The sequence below is a fragment of the Oncorhynchus masou genome, chromosome 15 (assembly GCF_036934945.1).
Source record: "Oncorhynchus masou masou isolate Uvic2021 chromosome 15, UVic_Omas_1.1, whole genome shotgun sequence".
Taxonomy (NCBI): Eukaryota; Metazoa; Chordata; class Actinopteri; order Salmoniformes; family Salmonidae; genus Oncorhynchus; species Oncorhynchus masou.
This window is the reverse complement of record NC_088226.1, coordinates 64,937,310-64,956,968: the sequence shown is the minus strand read 5'-3', so window position 1 is coordinate 64,956,968 and position 19,659 is coordinate 64,937,310. Positions and strand designations below refer to the sequence as shown.

Sequence of the window (19,659 nt, the reverse complement as noted above, 5' to 3'; positions counted from 1 at the left end):
TTTTGAAGTCTTCACTATTATTCTACAATGTAGAAAATAGTACAAATAAAGAAAAACCCTTGAATGAGTAGTGTCCAAACTTTTGACTGGTTCTATATCTAAAGGTCAACTGACTGGTATTTAGTGAGGGTCGCTATGAGATGATTGTAAAACATTATGATGGTTCATAACTATATGCTCATAACTGCGTCATAATTTATCAAAACAATGATTATCTTTGTAAAAGATGAAAGGTGCATGTCAGTCACTGAGCTAAAACAGACCCCTCATGTAACACTGTAACAACATACATTGATGTTTATTACAGTAAAACACCATGAGGCTCACCTGCCCATGCCTCTCTCTGTGTATCTGTCTGTATCAGACACAATAGCTTCTGCTGTGTTGCGTCAGGCATGGGAGGTAGGAGGATAATTAGGACCCCAGAGATGCCTCTCTACCACGCAAGAAGCAATAGCAGCAGACATGCTGCAATCCCCTGCAATCCTTTCACCACTCCGCCATGCGCCGCCGTTGCCTGCCGTTGCCTAGAAACAGGGGTCAAAGACCACCATGGCTACAGATACCCTGAAAGAGTGATGCATGGGAGGTAGGAGGATAAGAGCGAGAGATGCTGAGGAAAAGAGAGAGAAGCTGAGGAAAAGAGAGAGAAGCTGAGGAAAAGAGAGAGAAGCTGAGGAAAAGAGAGAGATGCTGAGGAAAAGAGAGAGAAGCTGAGGAAAAGAGAGAGAAGCTGAGGAAAAGAGCTAGAAATGCTGAGGAAAGAGAGAGTGGTGCTGATTGAGAAACAACAAGAGAGGGAGAGAGAATGAAAGAGGGACAATGTCATTATCTATCCTCTGTCATTCTCTCTCCCACTCTTGTTGTTTCTCACTCAGCATCACTCTCTCTCTCTTTTCCTCAGCATCACTCACATGAGAATGACAGCGGGAGACTACTTATCTTCATCACGATCTGCTACCCAAAACAACACCTCACTGCAACAGTAGATAAAAGGTTCATTTAAGTGACTAGTTGACTTAAGGTAGGATAGAGTAGAATTGAGCATTCATTAGTGACATACAATGAAGACTATCCTCTAATCTGATGGATCTGTAGCTCCTTATAAGCTTCTCAGCAGAACTGCGTCTAAGAGCAACGGGGGATACATTAGGCAGTACGACTGGGTTTGGTGTGGTGCTGACTGAGTGCAACACATCAAAACACTCAACAGGAAAACATTTCACCGAAGCATCGGTCACATGAGTCACCTGCTGGGAAGCATTGCAAAGTCATGTCAGCAATTGCACACCTTTACACCATCCTGCTGGTGGCTTCATGTAGTGTGAGTGTGTGTGTCAAGGGACATGCTAATTGATTTCTTCTCCAGGGAAGTCATTTCATCATACTTTTGTTTTTAACTCTTGTCTTACACAATGCTTGCAGTACAGTCTCTCTGAGCATGGATGCCGTCTCGGAGGGATCTTCCCTCGAAATGAGAGTGAGTAAATCTATGAGCGAGTGGGCAGGAGGGGGAAATGTGTGTAAATAAAATAAAGTGAATAAAGGTGTGAATGAGAGGGATAGGTGAAAATACACTAAATATACAAAAGTATGTGGACAAATCTTCAAATTAGTGGATTTGGCTATTTCAGTCCAGCCGTTGCTGACATGTGCGTAAAATCGAACACAGAAGCCATGCAACCTCCATAGACAAACATTTGCAGTAGAATGGCCTTACTGAAGAGATCAGTGACTTTCAATGTGGCACCGTCATAGGATGCCACCTTTCCAACAAGTCAGTTTGTCAAATTTCTACCCTGCTAGAGCTGCCTTGGTCAACTGTGCTGTTATTTTGATGTGGAAATGTCTAGGAACAAAAATGGCTCAGCTGCAAAGTGGTAGGCCACAAAAGCTCAGAGAACAGGACCACCGAGTGCTGAAGTGGTTAGCGAGTAAAAATCGCCTGTCCTCGGTTGCAACACTCACTACCGAGTTTCAACTGCCTCTGGAAGCAACGTCAGCACAATTACTGTTCGTTGGGACCTTCACGAAATGGGTTTCCATGGCTGAGCAGCCGTACACAAGACTAAGATCACCATGTGCATTGCCAAGCGTCGGCTGAAGTGGTGTAAAGCTAGGATGCCAGGAGAACGCTACCTGCCCGAATGCATAGTGCCAACTGTAAAGTTTGGTGGAGGAGTTATAATGTTCTGTGGCTGTTTTTCATGGTTCGGCGAGGCCCCTTAGTTCCAGTGAACGGAAATCTTAACGCTACAGCATACAATGACATTCTAGATGATTCTGTGCTTCTAACTTTGTGGCAACAGTTTGGGGAAGGCCCTTTCCTGTTTCAGCATGACAATGCCCCAGTGCACAAAGCCAGGTCCATACAGAAATGGTTTGTCGAGATTAGTGTGGAACAAACTTGACTGGCCTGCACAGAGCCCTGAGCTCAACCCTATCGAACACCTTTGGGATGAATTGGAATGCCGATTGCGAGCCAGGCCTAATTGCCAAACATCAGTGTCCGACATCACTAATGCTCGAGGCTGAATGGAAGCAAGTCCCCGCAGCAATGTTCCAACATTGTGTAGAAAGCTATCCCAGAAGAATGGAGGCTGTTATAGCAGAAAAGGGGGGACCAACTCCATATTAATGCCCATGATTTTGGAATGAGATGTTCGACAAGCATGTGTCCACATACTTTTGATCATGTAGTGTAGATAGGTGACTAGGTTTATGATGTGAATTGTGGAGAATTTTTAAGGGAGTACAGTGAGTTATTCAGGAAGGTGCAACATTATACAGAAAATACAGCCATCCTGGTATGTTGTAGGTTAAAACTGACATGTTTCTCTGTCACTGACTCATGTGAGTTCTATAAATTACATTTTTATCTCCAGCGTTGTGAACTTTTACTCCACTAAACACACCCCAGGTGACCACACAGTGCCTGCTTTGTAAGCACTTCACAATGCTAAGGCGGAGACAGAAAGCCTAATGGTTTTACATGTAATGGCTGTGCCCACAAAAGGCATTGAATCTAAATGTGACAAAGGGCTGGACTCAATCTGTATCGCTGAAGCGTTATAGATTGCATGATCGAAATTTAAAAGTAATTTCTGATTGAGCCAACATATGCAGTGTTTACCGTGAATGCAGACTCTGCTAACAGAGGAACGTTGCCTTTAAATTTCAATCACACTTTAATGCTGAACTTCAGCGATACAGATTGAATCCAACCCAAAGTCCATATCATTAGTCATTGAAGTTATTGACATGAAGTGACTTCTGTGTAATACAATGACAGACATATAGGTTTGGTTGACCCCACACAAGAGTCAACGTATATACTCCAAATATTGTAGCTACACAGCAAATTGGCCAGTGTTACCTAGTGCTGATTTTCAGTGTTGCATTTCTAGTGTTGATTCAGGTGTTAAATTAACACAGTGGTAAATTAACCCCATTGTTGGTGTTAATAACCAGAGTTGAACCAAAACCACTTTCCCCAACATATTTCCCAGCATGCTCTATTGTAGGTTCATTTTTAGAGATGTTTGTTTCAATATCTGTTTTTGCATGTACATTGTTTGATGAATTAATCTTGTCCAACTCAAATATAAATAACATACATTTTTCTAAACTAATCAAATCTGTTACTTGGACTTATTGCACCCATTATTGAAATGGTTGTACCAGTTTAGATGGTTTAGGTAGTCTCATAACATATTCTTCCCAAAAGTTTAGTGATGTGCATTTTAAAAGCATTTTGGATGAGTTGCATCATTTGACTCGGCTAGAACACCACCTAGAACACATAAAACAGTAATAGGATCTAACTCGTAATTCTATGACAAGATCCATGACGACATTGAAAAGCTCTAATGTTATGCCCAGAAAGTAAGCTACAATTGTGTCAGATCGTGACATGCACGATCAAATACATGTTTACATTGTCAACTGATTAGATAGCATGCAATTATTTTTTTACGTACTGCAAAAATAAGCGTGGACCAGAAAGAAGCGCTCTCCCCTCTATTTACCGTTTCTGCAGTGGGGATTCACAATCTTCAGATAATTAATTTGTAACTTTTTTGCAGATAATGGTTGTTTGAAACTCAAAAAGCAATAGTAGCCGTATGGAAATCAGGGATCCGAATTTACGGCTCTTTTACCGATGCGATTCGGTTCCCAACGTTCACCAAAAAGAGCCCCTCAAAGTCCTATTCGTTCGCGAACAATCAGTCACTGCTTCTCAACCCGGCAGTCACTGCTTCCCAACCCGGCAGTCACAGTCGTTCTGAATCCAGGCTGCTGGTGAATAAAAACAAACATATTGGATATCCCCACTCGGGCTGGATTCCAATAGGAATTACACATTGTGTAAGCCATCATAATGCAATTCGTATGCCTGAAAACCATCAGTTTCAGGCCACTGTATAAAGGCAAAACTAGGCTCTCAAATAAGGCCATATTACTTGCATTGTGTTTAAGAATTTAATTTGAATAATAACATATTTGCTTAGGATCTCACTTGAAGGGCACAGGACTCAAAATGTGTGAATGAATGTAACTAAGTCTCTGTCACTAACAAAGTCATGGTGGGGTAAATACAACTTGTGGCAAGGTCCTCTTGGAAATATGCAAATAAGGCTTTACACAAACCAATAATGTACTTTAAACACTGGAAAATTTGCTGTGTATCTAACGTTTGCCATTATAGCTAGAATGTTGAAATATGCAAGGGAGAGACTGACGATGTCACCACTGGTCGAGTCACGAGTCATTAAACAACATGACTTGAATCCAAGTCTTGTCCCAGTACTACAACAGCTTTCCAGTAAAAAAAAAAAATCACCCCAACAGAATTTATCCTGATTCTTCACGTAACTGACATGTAAAAGTAGATGCTTAGTTGCGTCTTTTCCAAAGTCCTAATCGTGTTAAAGCAAGATTCAGTCTTTTGAATGTTACACTGCTCAGAGATGCACAGAATCTATATAGCATTCCAAGTGGGTGAATCCTTCCTATAACCTGCTTCGGAACATTCAGAGTGTGTTAAGACGAATATAGACAGTCCATTATGATTATGGTGTGAAACAAGGTTATTTATTAACTACGGTATGATCACAAATACCATCTGCTAATAATAATAAGAGTTCTAAATACACCACATTCCTGGATAAAGATGAACATTTCAAAACTGATACAATTCAAACACTTAAAACATTCACAATAAAAACAAGCTCCATAGGGCATGAATAAATTACATAGCTGGATCAATGAGTAAGGCATACAAAAGTACATTACATACAAGATTAAAAACTATAATAAATATAAAATCAGTGCAACAATCACTTGAGTGTTTTGAGGTACAGTGTGGGTAACATTTGATGCCAAATCCTATTGGCCTAGGACCACATTTGTTCTAATGGACCTAAAAACATGTGTTGCATTGCAACCAGTCAAAAGTCTAATAGAAAATTATGGAAAGACACTTGTTCGGAGCTCTTGGACCAGAGGTGTGGCTGATGTTGAAATGCTAAGCAGATTGGCCCAGATCTTCTCTCTGTGAGACTGACTGAAGCAGTAGTCAATGGTCTGCTCTGCTTCCTGGATCCTCCTTCGGAACCGGCCTCGGTCTCGGGCTAGCTCCTCCCAGGGTCCTTTGCGAGACACATGCCTAGCGAAGGGCCAAGTACGCATCACGTGGACCTGAACAAGTGGTGAGAACCGCACCTAAAACATATAAAACAGGTGTCAGAGTCAGATAAGGTCTTCTTCAATTGCACATTATTGTAGTTAAGAATATAACAGAATGGGCAGTTTAGGTTCCATTTAAATATTCTAATCCAGTTGTGTTAAAAAGAGCATTTGACTGGAGCGTCAGACTGACTCGCACAACACCAATTAACTGGAAATGAACTCTCTGCTGACTCGTATCACATGACAGGGTTAGTCATGACAACCTCTGTTGTTGCTAACCAACCATAAACAAGGGCTTGGGTGAGTGCTTATGAGGCAGAAGTGTCAGACTGACCTCACCATAAACAATACTGTAAGTGACATGACCTATCTGTAATCACATACCTTGGTTGTTAATACCAAGTTTTTCCTGAGTAAATTGGTGGTTCTACCATCCTAACATGCAGTTCCTAATATTCAAGTAGTGTGAACTGGATTTCTTGTGTGTTCATTGTTTAGCTAATATGTCAAGTTTGAGCTATAAATAGCCCAGGTTTAGTTGTGTATGTTTATATGGAGGATGTGATAGTGGTACATCATATTTAAGGTGGTAACGCTAGAACTTGGACTATAGACTGTGGGATGTAGAACACGGAGAACTATAATAACCTTTTTTAGAGGATGGATGTCCTTGTCTTCCTGTGTTACTTTAGCTTCAGGTCTCCTCCAGGGCACCAGTGTAGTAGCTGGGTGGCAATGCTGCTTCTGCGGTCTCTTGGGTAGACAAGGCTTTGTGGGCCTGGTTGTTTGGGGGTTTTTGGTCCCCCTCTGCTTAGCCTGGCCGAGTGGTGTCTCTGTGGGGCAGCTATGTGGAGTAAGTGGGTCTTTAGTGCTGAAGGCAGGTGGTTCTGTGGTTTTCGGGGATCTCTGGAAGCAGGCATGGAAGTTCAGAGGGTGGTAAAGGTCGTTGTTTTGGGAGAGGGACATCCATAGATGCTGCTCCTCATCATCATCAGAAGAGGAATGGCCCACACTCTCCCTCTCTGTGTCAGAAGAACATGAGGTCATGACTGAGGCCCCTTCAGCCTCCTGGAAGTGTGTAAGTGTTTTGTCTGTGTGAGGGACTGAGCTGACTACAGATGCCGTGAAGCACAGGGGGTTATATGGGTCGGTGGGGCTGGTGAAGAGCTCCCAGAGCCTCTCACTCTCCTCTTTGTCCAGGTCTGCGCACGAACCTTCCGAACTGCCCCAGCTGCTTTCACTATCTGAACGGCTGCTCCAGAAGTTCACGCCACCGCAGGTCTCTTGAAGGTCTTCGCCGGGCCTGCTGGATAAGTTACATTCGAGGCGGCTCCCAACACAATCATTTTCCCTTTCCGCCATATTGGAGCAACTTGAAATGCAGGCGGAGAAAGATAGAGGGTTATAGGGGTCGCTGGAGATGGACAAGGACTCCCAAAGTGCTTTACTGTCCTCGCTGTCAAACTCACCCATGTTTCGGTCAGCCTCCTTTCCCCAGTTAAGATCCATATCATCTTCAGTGGTGTCATGTTTGGGTTTGAAGCCAAACACTTTCTCCTTGTTCTTGCAACACATTTCATCTGAGCTGGAGCTGCTGTCAGTGCTGCTCATAAACAGGTTCCAGTCACCTGGAAAGCCCAGTTTCCAGCTGGGGTGGAGTCCAAGGCAAAGTCCATCTTCGCTATCCATTGTGGCGCGGGACACAAAGTCGTCCACCAATCCGCAGCACAGCTCCTCAGCCCGTAGGCTAGACAGAAGGGACCCTGCGTGGGGATTCCCAGAGAAAGAATCACCCACGTCCCCACAGAAATTCGATAGGGGGTTAGAGCCAGCAAGCATGACACTTTCTTCACTGTCAAACAATGAGGAGAAGAGGAAGGAGTCGGCTGGATTTGATGCCGTGGTCATGTGCTGGACGTGTTGACCAGTTTCATCCGTGATTCTCAGGTGAACTTCAAACCTGAACATTTGGAAAACTGTTAAAAAGAACAAAACAAAAAGATTAGGCTCACAATAAATTAATTTTAAAAAATTGACCTCTTTTTTTCCTGATTAAACCAGACTATGGATTTAACAATTAACACAAATATGACAATATAATGGCAACAGTAGTTCCAAATCCGGCATTTGTTACTTTGTAACGTCACTAGTACATTCTGTCCGTGTTCTAAAACGTAAGCCACCGATATATTGTTACCAAAGATAGTACAGCAGGGTTTAGAAACTGGGTCTGTTACTGTCGCCTGTTGTACAGTAACAAAACACAAGTTAGCAGTCTGACCCGGGCCACATTTACCACACATACAAAATAAACACGGAGGTTTCTGTTGCATCAAATTTACCTGCCAAGAAGCTGTAGTAAATGACATGGACCAACACCCGTAGTTGTTCCCACAGTACGGTCAGTACGTGCTTGGTCCACGGTAGAAGCGCCATACCCCCGTCGCCAAACCTCTCCATCGCAGTTCGATGAGAAGCCTTCCTAAAATCAACACTTGATGCCATTTTTTCTTGAGCGATGTCCATGATCCTAGGAATTATCCTCACGTATTCTGATATTCCTCGTCCAAAACAAATAGATTATTCTCCGTCAGTTGTCGTACTATACGAAAAGGCTTCATTTTCACCAGAATGTATTTCTTTCCACCTATATAAAATCTCAAATGTTGATTAGTGGCGCCATATTTCCTGTCGTTCGTTGTAGCTAGTAGAGTGAATGTCAAATGATTGCGACACTGCCCTACTATAAACAAGTCGTGTCGTCATAACATGATGTGATTGGACAAACAAGTCGCGTCGTAAAACATGTGATTGGACCAAGTAAGTGTCAGTTACACCCAAGTACCCCATTGTTGACACTGCCCCTGTTTTAGTGACGCACTGAAAGTGCCCGTAAATTCCCGTTTACCCCTTTCGGTCAGTGTGAATTTAAATTGAAGATAGCACAATAACAAAGACAGCTTTCACTATCCATTTCATGCCGAAGTGTTATTCAATGGTGGGCTTCATAAAGCAAAACAAACTATTCTCAAACATTTCCTCTTCAAATAAAGACAAATTAATATTTGAATCCAAATTCTTTATTTCTCCAAAACGTGATGATTATGCCACCAGAGCAGAAGCTGTTGACGACTCACTGTAAAACAGAAACAGATGGAAATGATTAGAAATAGGAAAACACAAGTCTACTTTTATAAACCAAAAGTTTAACACAAAACAACCATGAGGAAAATACATAACTGCTTTGCATTTCAATACCCAACATTAATCCAGGAAACCACACTCATTTCAAGGCTTTACTTTAAAATCCTAAATAATTACTCACTTTCTAATCATTTATATCTGACCCCAGATCAGTCTGAATAAGCCTATGTGAATCAAATTAATAGAGTACTGGAAATCCCAGAAACTAAACCATTGGTTGGAGTGTTTATACAACACTGTTTGAAGGTGACTGGAAGAGTTGACACAGTGCAGCCACTCTGCTAATTGACCCCCAAAGTTCCTCTGGCACAAAATATATCTCATCTCTTACAGAGCAGGACTGTGAATTGTGCAGGATGAATGGCAAAGACAGTGGCTTGATACAGTAATATAATGTGATTTATCAGGGGTAAAACATTTCCCTGACAGAGGTTTTGGGTACATACTACTTCCAGTTGGGAGCAACTACTCTCCTGGTCTTATAGTAACGGGCCAGCCTGTGGATCCTGCTCTCGGTGAGGATCAGGCGGAACTTGGCATCCTTGTCCTGCAAAGAACACGGGTACAGATATTAGCATATCTAGAAACAAAAAATCTTGACAATTGATTCTTGAAGAGCGTGAACATGACTCCTCCCCACATGCAGTACAAAAACACCCAGCCAAGAAGGGAGTGTGCAGTCCATGATATGACTCAAAATATGCTGTAATCAACATACTATATATATCTAGAAACACACACACACAAACGTATGTGGACACCCTTTCATATTAGTGGATTCAGCCACAACCGTTGCTGACAGTTTGGAAGTTTGATGGATGAATCTGGGTTTGGAGGATGCCAGGAGAACCCTACCTGCTCAAATGCATAGTGCCAACTCTAAAGTTTGGTGGAGGAGGAATAATGGTCTGGGGCGGTTTTTCCATGGTTCGGGCTAAGCCCCTTAGTTCCAGTGTAGGGAAATCTTAACGCCACAGCACACAATGACATTCTAGATGATTCTGTGCTTCTAACTTTGTGGCAACAGTTTGGGGAAGGCCCTTTCCTGTTTCAGCATGACAATGCCCCTGTGCACAAAGCAAGGTCCATACAGAAATAGTTTGGAAGAACTTTACTGGCCTGCACAGAGCCCTGACCTCAACACCAAACACCCTTGGGATGAATTGGAATGCCCAATCGACCAACATTAGTGCCCAACCTTACTAATGCTCGAGGCTGAATGGAAGCAAGTCCCCGCAGCGATGTTCCAATATCTAGGGCAGAATGTTCTAGTGACCAACTTCATATTAATGCTCATGATTTTGGAATTAATATGTGACAAGCAAGTGTCCACATACACTACATGAACAAAAGTATCTTGTGACAGAAAAACATGATTACATTGGTTGGCCTACTTTGCCAATTGTGAGATGGGGGTCACGTCGACTATCGGATGTTAGAGTAGCTAGCTAGTGCAGCACACAATATTTGGTTCAGAGAAATAATGTATAAAATACATTAGTAACCTGGTTATTGTTAATTAGACTCAAAATGGGGGAAATCGTTTGGAACAGATAGTGAAAATTGAGCATTCTTGTTGGACAAGCTTCAGTAGTACCCCTTTCATTTCAAAATGTATGCTATGTTTGTGTGTGTAATGAACGCAACACATGCATTCTGGTTCTTTCAAAAACCTGCTTGACATCTGGATACATGTCTTGTGTAGCTTCATTCCCAAAAATGTGTCCCTTTTCTCTTCCATAGACGTAGGCAAGAGCGCCGTCTAGTAGTTTCTACCCCATAACGTTCACTTCTATCAGATCGATGGAGTGACTTGAAGAGACAGCTTATCTGAATACAATGCAGCATAAGTAAAAACAAACCTCCAGACCCTTGTAGTAAAAACTGATCGGTCATGACTAGATTTCACCCATCAAATCAAACTTTTTCAAATACAAGTGTAGACCTTACTGTGAAATCAAGCCATATTAAGATCAGCCATAAGCCTACAAGGAAGGACACTTTTCTTAATGTTATGTGAGCCTGCTCATCTGAATACAATGCAACATAAGTAAAAACAAACCTCCAGACCCTTGTAGTAAAAACTGATCGGTCATGACTAGATTTCACCCATCAAATCAAACTTTTTCAAATACAAGTGTAGACCTTACTGTGAAATCAAGCCATATTAAGATCAGCCATAAGCCTACAAGGAAGGACACTTTTCTTAATGTTATGTGAGCCTGCTCACCTTTCTGTTCCTCTCCAGATGCTTCCTGACAGCCACAGCCTTCTTGATGAGGTGATACAGGTCCTCTGGGAGGTCTGGGGCCAGGCCCTTGGTCTTGAGGATCCTCAAAATCTTGTTGCCGGTGACAAAACGCACCTGGGCCACACCGTGGGAGTCCCTTAGAATGACACCTGGACACAGAGGGGGAGGAAGGAAACTGGACAGTCAAGAGAAATGACCTATATCAAGGCTGGATGCCTGTCTGGCATAACAATGGTGTCTGCCTATGAAGAAACGGACAAGCACCGGAGCTAGCCAAAATCCAGCTTAACAACAAATAGATATTAATCGCTCTCATTCATGGACTGTCTGCAAGAGGAACATTTTTGCTGTTACTAACATGAATACTTAGTATTGATAGATTTTATATTGAACAAATATAAAAACGCAACATGCATATTTCATGAGATGCCATTATTATTATTATTATTATTTTTTTAAATATGCATAAAAAGGTTTGGCATATCAAGAAGCTGATTAAACAGCACGATCATTACACAGGTGCACCTTGTGCTGGGGACAATAAAAGGCCACTAAAATGTGCAGTTTTGACACAACACAATGCAACAGATGTCTCAAGTTGAGGTAGTGTGCAATTGGCAAGCTGACTGCAGAGCTGCTGCCAGAGAATTGAATAATAATTTCTCTACCACAAGCTGCCTCCAACATCATTTTAGAGAATTTGGCAGTACATCCAACCGAAGACTACATGTAACCATGCCAGCTAAAGACCTTCACATCCAGCTTCTTCACTTGTGGGATCATGAGACCAGCCACCCGGACAGCTAATGAAATTGTGGCTTTGCACAACTGAATAATTTAGTTACAAATCGTCAGGAACTGACTCAAGGAAGCTTATCTGTGTGCTCGTCATCCACACTGACTGTAGTTTGGCGTCGTAACAGACTTCAGTGGACAAATGCTCACCTTCGATGGCCACTGGCATGCGGGAGAAGTGTGCTCTTCATGGACAAATCCCGGTTTCAACTGTACCAGGAAGATGGTAGACTGCGTGTATGGAGAAATGTGGGCGAGTGGTTTGCAGATGTCAATGATTGAACAGTGCCCCATGGTGGTGGTGGGGTTATGGCATGGGCAGGAATAAGCTATGGACAACGAACATAATTGTATTTTATCGACGGAAATTTGAACGCAGCGACACCGTGATGAGATCATGAGGCCCATTGTCGTGCCATTCATCCCCCGCCACCACTTCAGTTCAGCATGATAATACATGGCCTCATGTCGCAAAGATCTGTACACAATTCCTGGAAGTTGAAAATGTCCCATTCCTGCATACTCACCTGACATGTCACACATTGAGCACGTGTGGGATGCCCTGGATCGACATGTACAACGGCATGTTGTAGCTCCCGCCAATATCCAGCAACTTCGTACAGCCATTGAAGAGGAGTGCCACAACATTCCACAGGCCAGAATCAACATCCCGATCAACTCTATGTGAAGGAGACTGGTTTTCTGATCCAGGCATCTGTGACCAACAGATGCACATCTGTATATTCCCAGTCATGTGAAATCCATAGAAAACGGCCTAATGAGTTTATATAAATCGACTGTAATATGAACTGTAAGTCATTGCGTTTATATATTTTTGTTCAGTGTATTTGCTACCACGCTGAGGTCTGTTCAACACTGGTCCGACCAATCTGATTCCACACTCCAAGACTGCTTCCATCACGTGGACTGGGATATGTTTCGGATTGCATCAAACAACAACATTGACGAATACGCTGATTCGGTGAGCAAGTTCATTAGAACGTGCGTTGAAGATGTCATTCCCATATCAACGATTAAAACATTCCCAAACCAGAAACTGTGGATTGATGGCAGCATTCGTGTGAAACTTAAAGCGCAAACCACTGCTTTTAATCAGGGCAAGGTGACAGGAAACATGACCGAATACAAACAGTGTAGCTATTCCCTCGGCAAGGCAATCAAACAAGCTAAGCGTCAGTATAGAGACAAAGTAGAATCTCAATTCAACGGCTCAGACACAAGAGGTATGTGGCAGGGTCTACAGTCAATCACGGATTACAAAAAGAAAACCAGCCCTGTCACGGACCAGGATGTCTTGCTCCCAGGCAGACTAAATAACTTTTTTGCCCGCTTGAGGACAATACAGTGCCACTGACACGGCCCGCAACCAAAACATGCGGACTCTCCTTCACTGCAGCCGACGTGAGGAAAACATTTAAATGTGTCAACCCTCGCAAGGCTGCAGGCCCAGACGGCATCCCCAGCCGCGCCCTCAGAGCATGCGCAGACCAGCTGGCTGGTGTGTATACGGACATATTCAATCAATCCCTATCCTAGTCTGTTGTTCCCACATGCTTCATGAGGGCCACCATTGTTCCTGTTCCCAAGAAAGCTAAGGTAACTGAGCTAAACGACTACCGCCCCGTAGCACTCACTTCTGTCATCATGAAGTGCTTTGAGAGACTAGTCAAGGACCATATCACCTCCACCCTACCTGACCCCCTAAACCCACTCCAATTTGCTTAACGCCCAAATAGGTCCACAGACGATGCAATCTCAACCACACTGCACACTGCCCTAACCCATCTGGACAAGAGGAATACCTATGTGAGAATGCTGTTCATCGACTACAGCTCGGCATTTAACACCATAGTGCCCTCCAAGCTCGTCACCAAGCTCGAGACCCAGGGTCTCGACCGCGCCTTGTGCAACTGGGTACTGGACTTCCTGACGGGCCACCCCCAGGTGGTGAGGGTAGGCAACAACATCTCCACCCCGAAGATCCTCAACACTGGGGCCCCACAACGGTGCGTTCTGAGCCCTCCCCTGTACTCCCTGTTCACCCACGACTGCGTGGCCACGCACGCCTCCAACTCAATCATCAAGTTTTGAGGACGACACAACAGTGGTAGGCTTGATTACCAACAACGACGAGACGGCCTACAGGGAGGAGGTGAGGGCCCTCGGAGTGTGGTGTCAGGAAAATAACCTCACACTCAACGTCAACAAAACTAAGGAGATGATTGTGGACTTCAGGAAACAGCAGAGGGAACACCCCCCTATCCACATCAATGGAACAGTAGTGGAGAGGGTAGTAAGTTTTAAGTTCCTCGGCGTACACATCACAGACAGACTGAATTGGTCCACCCACACAGACAGCATCGTGAAGGCGCAGCAGCGCCTCTTCAACCTCAGGAGGCTGAAGAAATTCGGCTTGTCACCAAAAGCACTCACAAACTTCTACAGATGCACAATAGAGAGCATACTGTCGGGCTGTATCACCGCCTGCTACGGCAACTGCTCCGCCCACAACCGTAAAGCTCTCCAGAGGGTAGTGAGGTCTGCACAACGCATCACCGGGGGCAAACTACCTGCCCTCCAGGACACCTACACCACCCGATGTCACAGGAAGGCCATAAAGATCATCAAGGACAACAACCACCCGAGCCACTGCCTGTTCACCCCGCTATCATCCAGAAGGCGAGGTCAGTACAGGTGCATCAAAGCAGGGACCGAGAGACTGAAAAACAGCTTATATCTCAAGGCCATCAGACTGTTAAACAGCCACCACTAACATTGAGTGGCTGCTGCCAACACACTGACTCAACTCCAGCCACTTTAATAATGGGAATTGATGTAAAATATATCACTAGCCACTTTAAACAATGCTACTTAATATAATGTTTACATACCCAACATTACTCATCTCATATGTATATACTGTACTCGATACCATCTACTGCATCTTGCCTATGCCGCTCTGTACCGTCACTCATTCATATATCTTTACATATTCTTGTACATATTCTTTATCCCTTTACACTTATGTGTATAAGGTAGTAGTTTTGGAATTGTTAGCTAGATTACTCGTTGGTTATTACTGCATTGTCGGAACTAGAAGCACAAGCATTTCGCTACTCTCGCATTAACTTCTGCTAACCATGTGTATGTGACAAATAAAAATTTGATTTGATTTTTTTTTTTCAATAATAAAAACATGACAGGGATTTCACAAAAAAGTTGGACGAATTTCCAGCGTGGTCCCAGAACCGGATTAGACCGTTTTCTTTGAATGAGTCCCATAGCGCGGCGCACGTTGGCCCAGCGTCGCCCGGGTTTGGCCGTCATTGTAAATAAGATTTTGTTCTTAACTGACTTTCCTAGTTACAGGTAAAAAAATAAAAAATATATATATATTTCTATATTTGTAACTACGTTATGGTCAACATGGGCTTTGAGTTGATGTGATCATTTGTTCCACTCAACAGCGCAGGATTATATAAAAAGGTTTTTAGATGCTCTTAAATATATTAAGAGTCTCTGGTGCTGTATCTGTAGACATCTCTAATATAAGTAAAATAATAATAGTACCTGGGGGTTGAGTCTATAGATAATAACTCTATAGAACAGACAAAGCTGAGTTAATATGGCAATTCTCTACAGATAACCAGCCTAGCTGATATTCAGTTAAAGACCCACTATGCAGAAATCGCTCCTCCATTTCCTGGTTGCTAAAAAACTAATAGTTTGCCTAATTTCAGTTTGTGACAAAATAAGCAAGTATAGTGTTGAGAATCATTGTACCATCGAAGCCAATGTGAATATATATTTTCCATTACGAAAAATATTGTATTTTCAGCTATTTGAAGCCAATGTACAAAACCAAAGGACGCTGAATAGAAATTGCGCACTTGGAACCAATCTATTGCTTCTTAAGACTTGCTTTCAATGACGATCTGTAACTCATTTCTATATGAATTTGGTCATGTCCCCCAAAAAGTTACATACTGCAGCTTTAAGAGTGATTAACACAATGCTTAGCATATTTATACATTTCCCCTTTCGGTATGCATGATTTCCAGTGTTCTTACTGTAAGTTGCTCTGGATAAGAGCGTCTGCTAAATTACTTGAACGTAAATGTTTAGAGAACATTTTGTACAATCTAATTAGAATATAAAGCACCTGTCTCCAAGAGCCCAGTCAGACATTTTATGTAATTCTGTGCTGGAGGTGTTCTCCTTGAATTAAACCAGATTGATAATATCAATACAAAAATCAATGACAGCTCTACTTTTGTGTTAATTCCTATTACACTGTGGAGTACTTAACCTTACCAATCTGAGAGGGGGTCAATCCCTTTTTGGCCAGCTTGAAGATCTGTTCCTTGACATCATCAGAGGCCAGCTTCAGCCACTGGAAGAGAAGACCATAAGAGTATTACGGCCGATGATCACCTCACACAACCCAAACTCAAAACGGATATGAAAATGTTCCTCAATCCAGGACTTGAGTCAGAAAAGGCTATTCCCGATTATTTAAAATCAAATGTAGCAAAATGCATTTAGTTTATTCATAAAAAACAGCCTTCCATCTCCAAGCTAATGCTGAAGCAGGCCAATGGAATCCAAAGTGTGACGCATATTGTTGGGATGAAAAGCTGCAGAGTCTTAGAATACAATGGGCAGGCTGCTTTAGCGTTAGCTACCTAGCTTGCAGTTGGAATGCAGCGTTTTTTTTAAAGAACGAGGCATATTTTTTTATACTTTATTTGCCGCTTTTTGTTGCACTGTTCTAAAGCATTTTGCAACAATGTGCGACTATTGAATACCCCCGGGGACTGAGGAACCTTTTCATATCCATTTGGAGTCAGTGTCCAGCGAGCAGATCAGGAAATGACGAGAGTAACACCTAGTCACACTAACCAGGTATGTGGTGTTCGCACACACGGTTACATATTGCCATTGGCCCCATACTCACCAAATACAGAAGCATTTCAACCAAACTTAACTTGTCGATACTTCATTCTAGTTTTGGAAAGTGGCTTAAACTTCTGTGGCTAGCGGCCCACGATAACCAGGCAGTCAGAAAATGCTCGTATTTTTTTGCACACAAATTACATTTTAGTAATTTAGCACATGGGCTTATCCAGAGTGACTTTCAAAAGCAATTAGAGTTAAGTGCCTTGCACAAGGGCACAATGACAGATCTTTCACCTAGGTCGGGTCAGAGATTCCAACCAGCAACCTTTCGGTTTCTGGCCTAACACTCTTAACCACTAGACTGCCCCCCCAAAAAACATACTGCCATCGTCTTTCCCAAATATCATCTCATTGATCAAGAGCAGGTAACGACTCTTAATCCAAGTAGCACTGACATGCAGTACTTTGGGGTGCTCATTTGTGGCACACCATAGCGAAACGTTGTGTCACAGAAAACACTTTGCAAATTGACATAAAAGCGGTTGCAACCGTTATGTTCTTAAATAGTAGATGTAGTTAAACGGCATCGCTCTGCTGCCCTGCTTCAAAATAATTAACAGCCACGAAACAGAACTAACACGCAATGTTTCAAAGCAATTGGAGGAAACGGTTTCCATTGTAAAACGTTATGCTCCGGTGTGCCACGAATGAATACACCCACCTTGATCTATGAGAAGAGATCAGATGGTGAGAATTCAGAAAGTATCGGCAAGTTCAAATCTGATTAAATTGGACTGCAACAGGTAGGTGTCTAGTCACCTTCTTACTTACCCGTCTTATGTAGATAGTAGACACTAGTTGCCTACATCCACTGGTATAGTAAACAGCAGACCAATATTGACCCAACAATATTGATGAACCGTTATACTTACAGTGGGGACACTTCGCCTGTAAGGCAACGCCGACTGGGACAAGCCCTTTCTGAAACAATAATTATATTAAATGTATTAGTAGACTGTGACTGTAAAAAAAGTTGCGTGCGGTACAATTCATTGGCTACAAAATAAATGAACCAACTGACGTGGCAATAGCGAGATAGCTACAGCTGTCAAATACTAATTAACCAATGGCTCTATTTTAGACAATACGACAAAAAAAAGTAACCAGGGCGTAGGCCTGACTAACTCATTAATAAACCAGTGATAAAAATTAGCTTGTCGACTTCACATCCGACATGATTATGAAAGCAGTGAAGTGTGTTGGCTAACTAACATTAGCTAGCGGCAACTAGCTTATTGCTGGGTAGCTTGTTCAAACCAATTAATTGTAACTGGGGAAATTTCGACGTTTCAATGAGGATGTTATGTGTACACAATATATTCCCATTGTATAAATGGTAAATACATGTAATTTAGACACTTTAATACGTAGAAAATAAAGCTTACCCTGGAGCGTGCATGCGACCCATGATGGCGGTAGAGGAAGAGAGGCCTTCCAGCCAACTGAAAGGACGACTTTGTGTCTGTGTGGGGAAATGACGTCAGATGTTCTTGAGTAGATAGCCACAATCCTGAATTTCATAATAGATATTGGATTTCAAGTAAAAATATGTTGCATTTAGGGACAGATTTCAAATATATATTTTTGTCAATAACGACAACAAAAAACACTGTATTCTTACAACTCTTCCATAAGTTTATACAACTGTAACCCCTGGCTTTTTATCCTTTTTTATTTTTTTTTTACTTTTGAAAGTCAATTCTTGTAATTAAAAAATATATATATTTTTACTTTTAATGCTATTTTATGTTGTTTTTTTTCATAAAAATATACATGTAGTGATGTATTATGTTAAAAAATATATATAATTTAAAAAAATACTTTTTAAAATTTTTTATTCCTGCATTTCTTTCTCAGCTAAATGAACCGCAGCATCGCAACTTGTTTAGCTGTAAAACTGAGGGATGGAGCTGGAGGTATATCCACCCTCAAATCAACCCTATTTTTAGTCAGATGAGTAGTATAATTTTATTTTTGGGCTGTAATATGGAAAGAATGCTTGTCTATCTATACTCAACAAAAATATAAACAACATGTTTCATGAGCTGAAATAAAATATCCCAGAAATTTCCCATAAGCCAAAAAAGCTTATTTCTCTCAAATGCTGTGCACAAATTTGTTTTATATCCCTGTTATTGAGCATTTCACCTTTTCCAAGATATTGCATCCACCTGACAGTTGTGGCATATCAAGAAGCTGATGAAACAGCATGAGTATTACACATGTGCACCTTGTGCTGGGGATAATAAAAGGCCACTCTAAACTGCGCATTTTTGTCACACAACACAATGCCACAGATGTCTCGAGGGAGCATGCGATTGACATGCTGACTGCAGGAATGTCCAGCAGAACGGTTGCCAGAGAATTTGTTAATTTCACTACCATAAGCCGCCTCCAACGTCGTTTTAGAGAATTTGTCAGTACGTCCAATCGGCCTCACAACCGCAGAACACGTGTAACCACGTCAGTCCAGAACCTCCCCATCCAGCTTCTTCACATCAGGGATTGTCTGAGACCAGCCACCGAACAGCTGATCAAACTGTGGGTTCGCACAAACTGTCAGAAACCATCTCAGGGAAGCTCATCAGATTTCTGTACATAATTCCTGGAAGCTGAAAATGACCCAGTTCTTCCATGGCCTGCATACTTACCAGACATGTTGCCACCCATTGAGCATGTTTGGGATACTCTGGAATGAAGGGTACAACAGCGTGATTCAGTTCCCTTCAATATCCAGC

The 19,659-nt window shown here is 42.3% G+C and overlaps 2 protein-coding genes across 2 annotated transcripts; both read right to left on the bottom strand.

Moving 5' to 3' along the window:
* Positions 1 to 5,072: 5,072 nt before the first annotated feature.
* ppp1r15b (protein phosphatase 1, regulatory subunit 15B) lies at positions 5,073 to 8,667 on the bottom strand. The gene is made up of 3 exons (XM_064990032.1): positions 8,034 to 8,667; positions 6,340 to 7,667; positions 5,073 to 5,724 (listed from the first exon to the last, which is right to left on the bottom strand). The coding sequence occupies exons 1-3, from the start codon at positions 8,215 to 8,217 to the stop codon at positions 5,470 to 5,472; spliced, it is 1,767 nt and encodes a 588-aa protein (XP_064846104.1). The 5' UTR covers positions 8,218 to 8,667; the 3' UTR covers positions 5,073 to 5,469.
* An 88-nt stretch (positions 8,668 to 8,755) lies between these two features.
* Positions 8,756 to 18,405, bottom strand: LOC135556659 (small ribosomal subunit protein uS15-like). The gene is made up of 6 exons (XM_064990033.1): positions 18,307 to 18,405; positions 17,794 to 17,842; positions 16,277 to 16,355; positions 11,126 to 11,295; positions 9,342 to 9,442; positions 8,756 to 8,827 (listed from the first exon to the last, which is right to left on the bottom strand). The coding sequence occupies exons 1-6, from the start codon at positions 18,327 to 18,329 to the stop codon at positions 8,794 to 8,796; spliced, it is 456 nt and encodes a 151-aa protein (XP_064846105.1). The 5' UTR covers positions 18,330 to 18,405; the 3' UTR covers positions 8,756 to 8,793.
* Between the last annotated feature and the right edge of the window lie 1,254 nt (positions 18,406 to 19,659).